Raw genomic sequence first — 4,442 nt, 5'->3', positions numbered from 1 at the left:
GTGTGTGTGTGTGTGTGTGTGGTGTGGTGTGTATTGTAGGCAGATGGAGAAAAAGCAGTCGGTTATGGAACAGTAAGTATTAAATTTTTCCACCAAAAATATCTCCATTCCTTTACAAAAACACTACCTAAAACATCTAATTTAGAAATCAGAAAGTTTTTTTTTTATTCAAATCAGTTAAGAAGCATATTGTTTTGACAAAGTTATACTGAGAATCCATACAAATAATAAATTAGGAGTTTGAACAAAGAAACATCTTACAAACAAGGAACTGGAACCATTTAAAACAAACTTTACATATTGGTAAAAATAATCAACTTCAGGAAAATTCATGACAGTTTTCAAAAGTCTTTAGACACACTCTATGTATGATTGGACAAGACAAAGAAATTCTTTATGGCATTGACAGAAATATAAATAACAAGCTATTATCTAACATGACTAACATTTACAAAGACTCTGGCACAAACGCATTCAGTTCATAAACCTTCCAAACAAAGAAATTGCCATTATCTTCATCATAGTAAAATATTTAAATCTATGCAGACCATACATTACACTTAAAGATCACAAGTAAATATCTCTAGTATCCCTATACATAGTATTGGTCCACAATTTTCATTATAGAATAATATTTCATTTATAATGAAATGACTGTGTAGTATTAATGTCAAGCAACACTTCAAATTCACCAAATATGATAATGTAAAATTCTCTAAACCCCTTCTGCTCAAAGCATTTACTTTCACCAACAGCATTCTATCATATAATGAATCTAATATTAAGATCATGGAGACTGTTTTTGGTCTTTTTATGCTCACCATAAATTTTTTCTATTGGTTAAAAAAATGAAAACAAATTGTTTGGTGTTTGCATGGGATCTCACAATGGGGTTGAATTATGCAAAATTATTGGAATCTATATTTTAGACTCTTTGTATAAAAGATCGCCTACCTTACAAAGAGGTTTACATAATGATGACAGACTTACGGTCCTGGACAATATAAATGATCATGGACTAGGTATCTTACAAAAAAACACCTCATAAAATTATTTAATGAAATATACTTAAGGACTATGGTTAATTTATACAATCTTCAGTTTAACTATTTTTTCTGGATATTACCTTAAATTTAGATAAATGTATTCTGCACTTTCTGAAAGCTTAATGAAAGAATACTTTATACAAATAAGAACTTAAATCATCTAGCCTACCACTAGTCTACAAAATTTGTTCTTAATCATTTTGTCTTTAGATGAGGCTATGTTTATTAATGTTCTATTGTGGTTTTACAGAAAAATTATTACATGTAACCCACCAATTTTAAGTCTCCAAACCTAAAAATAGGTCAAGAAATATGTATCTATTTCAGAGGTATCTACACACACACACATACATACACACATATGTATATATACATTATATGTGTAGTGTTCATGTCATTTTAATCTTTAATATTCATCACATGGACATCTAACATTCATCTACAAACTTAACATTATCTAACCAACTTAGCATTCATTTAACATTCATTTAGAGTCATTTAGAGATACAATGCTATTCATTTCCTTTCCATTATCTCACCATCAATATCATCGTCGTCATCGTCGTCACTGTCATGTCACCATAAAATTGGTTCTGGGATATTTACTTCTCTGACATTCTTAATAATAACAATTCTAATTCCAGTTCAGGAATATTTTGAAATCTAGTTAGGCTTCACAGCATCTAAACAGTTTTTGATTTAGATCTTTTTGCCCAAATATGGAGAAGTCATTGAGAGCAGCAAGTGATAAGTATTGTCAACTGAGTAGCCATCTTGATAGTCTTTCAATTCTTTTTAATTTTCCACATTAATGAAGTTACTCTATCATTTTACCAGAACAAGCAAAAAATTTTTTAAATCACAAAAATAGATAAATATTCATTAAATTAAATTAGATTTGATACTTGTAAATATATTTAAACATATTTCTAGTCTCATGACAAAGAGATTTTCGTTTTATCTCTAGCTTCTGTTGTGACAGCAAGGCCAAGAGTGTTGATAACCAACAGTCGGTTACACAATACTGAGGCAGCTGATAGCCTTGCCTTCTTTGGTCACCTTCAGCTAAAACAAAACTTTGATTTAATATGTATTTTAAAAAGTCAATCTTTCGAGATGAGAAAACCCATGAAAGTGTTGCTCAAGCTACCATCACAGGTGCTGGCCGGTGAGATAAGAATACTTTGGTGGTTTGTTGCATAACTCTTTCTGTGGGCTGTTGTGTTGGTTGTTGATGTTGTTTTTGCTGTACTGGTGGTACATACCGGTTTTGACATGGACGGATTTCCATTGAAGAACCTTGACATGGACAAACAATCTTTGAGTTGTTCTGACAGATGCGCCGTCGAAGTTTTGTCCCTTGGTAACACAAACTCCAGCTGCCCCATGCAAGCCAGTGACTTGGGGGGCCCCATTTGCATAGATCTATTTTTGCCAGGGTCCCACATTTTACCAATGGGTTGCTGTGTAAATGAAAAAGAAAAAAAAATAAGAAAGAAACAGTTTGGTATTAATTATCTAATTATCTTTGTATGAACTTTAGACATGTTATAGACATGAAATATAGATGTGAAATATAGACACAATGTAAGCACTAAACATAGATGTGAGATGTTGACAAAAAGCATAAATGTTAAATTTAAACTTTACACCAAGGTAAATGAAAATATTATTGCCTTATCTTCTTACCCCACTTCTCTCTTTATATATATATATATATATATATATATATATATGCATAGGTATATATATTACATACAAAATTAAGATGAATGACTACCAAAGTGGACTCCTAATATGCTAACGGTAGATGTCAAATCGCCTTAAATTGGATTTTTTAAATATGCTAAGCCACTGGTTTTAATTGATTAATATCAATTTCTACCCTCATTATTTAATTCTTTATATATATATATATATATATATATATACACACACATATATACATATACATATATTTATGTATATAGCTTTCCAGGTGGGCTAACCATGTATTCACCTCTTCAGCAAGACACCTGCTGCTCTCCCTCTATCATAGTTTCTTATTCCTCCTGTCTGTACCCTGCTCAGTCGAGGGCTCTTATCTTGCTGGTTCTTGGCAACCTCACCAGTGCTGGTGGCATGTGAAAAGCACCTTGTACACTCTGTTAAGTGGTTGGCATCAGGAAAGGCGTCCAGCTGTAGAAATCATACAGACATAGAACCTCATCTCTTCTTATCAAACCTTCCAACCCATGCCAGTATGGAAAAAGGATGTTAAATGATGATGATTACGATGACGATGATGACAACAATGATGGTGGTGATGACGACGACGACAGCGATGATGACCATCACCACTATCATCGTCAGCAGCAGCAGCAGAAGCAGCATAATAATAATGTTGCCAATGATAAGAAGACTGCTAATAATGTGTATTGTGATGTTGATGGTGATGGTGATGAATATGTTGCTAACATACCTTTCGCTTGCTGCAACAAAACTGTTCTTCTGAATTTCTGTTATGCGTGTGTTTCGACATAAGATTTCCGTGAGTGAAACTTTCCTGATTTCCTGGAGTTGGACTGAAAAATAGAATTAGTGATCTCTCAGAATATCATAGACACTGTCATCACAGGGAGATATCACTAACATAATACACAGTGGCAATGACAACAAAAAGTATGGCATACAATCATGCAGGAACATTTAGAGAATAATATATATTCACATATCAACAGGGGGAAATAGAAATTGAAACCATGTGAACATGTGGCTGTTTTGCCCTTGGGTCAGTTTTGTCCTTGTCCTGGCCACACAGTTAAGGTGTAAAACCTTATTGAGATGACACCAGGTGATGGGTTGGGATGATGTTGAATTTCATGTACACCAAAGGTTAAAACAGTGATGATGATGATGATGATATTGTTGATAATGATGATGACAATAATGATGACGATGATGATTATGATAATGATTATAAAAACAGAAATTAATTAAAAAATTACCTCTGCTAAATGCTCCCTTGTCGTTGTTTTCATACCAAAATCGGTCTCCATTTTTCAGAACCTCGAACTGCTTAGCAATGATGTTGCCAAATGTGGGACCAACTTTCCCACCTAAGACAGGAATCTCAGAAATTCCAGCAGTCCACAAATCAATGTCATAGATATTCCTGTTGAATAAACAAAAATATAAATTATATATGTGTGTGTGTATGTGTGTACATATAGATATATGTATATACATATACAGATATATATATATATATATACACAGGGTGTCCACAAAGTCTGGGTACATTGGGATTAACACATACTTTAAGAAATTATTGTTTCTTATATTTAATTGTCTATGTTATGATTTTATTTACTCCATGTACCTGGACCTTGTGGACCCCCTGTATATATATATATA

At 32.8% G+C, this 4,442-nt stretch overlaps 1 protein-coding gene across 1 annotated transcript in view; it reads right to left on the bottom strand.

Annotated features, from left to right (window-relative positions):
* Positions 1-1,835: 1,835 nt before the first annotated feature.
* Positions 1,836-4,442, bottom strand: part of LOC106869840 (chorion peroxidase) — a 17,581-nt gene continuing 14,974 nt past the window's right edge. Inside the window, exons 12-14 of the mRNA XM_014915741.2 lie at positions 4,034-4,200; positions 3,508-3,610; positions 1,836-2,509 (exon numbers count right to left, since the gene is read on the bottom strand). Coding sequence (XP_014771227.1) covers positions 2,188-2,509; positions 3,508-3,610; positions 4,034-4,200 — 592 coding nt within the window. The 3' untranslated portion in view covers positions 1,836-2,187. The remainder of the gene's footprint in view (positions 2,510-3,507; positions 3,611-4,033; positions 4,201-4,442) is intronic.

This window comes from Octopus bimaculoides, chromosome 20, assembly GCF_001194135.2.
Source record: "Octopus bimaculoides isolate UCB-OBI-ISO-001 chromosome 20, ASM119413v2, whole genome shotgun sequence".
Taxonomy (NCBI): Eukaryota; Metazoa; Mollusca; class Cephalopoda; order Octopoda; family Octopodidae; genus Octopus; species Octopus bimaculoides.
The sequence above is the reverse complement of the archived record's forward strand: the minus strand, read 5'-3'. Positions and strand labels throughout refer to the sequence as shown.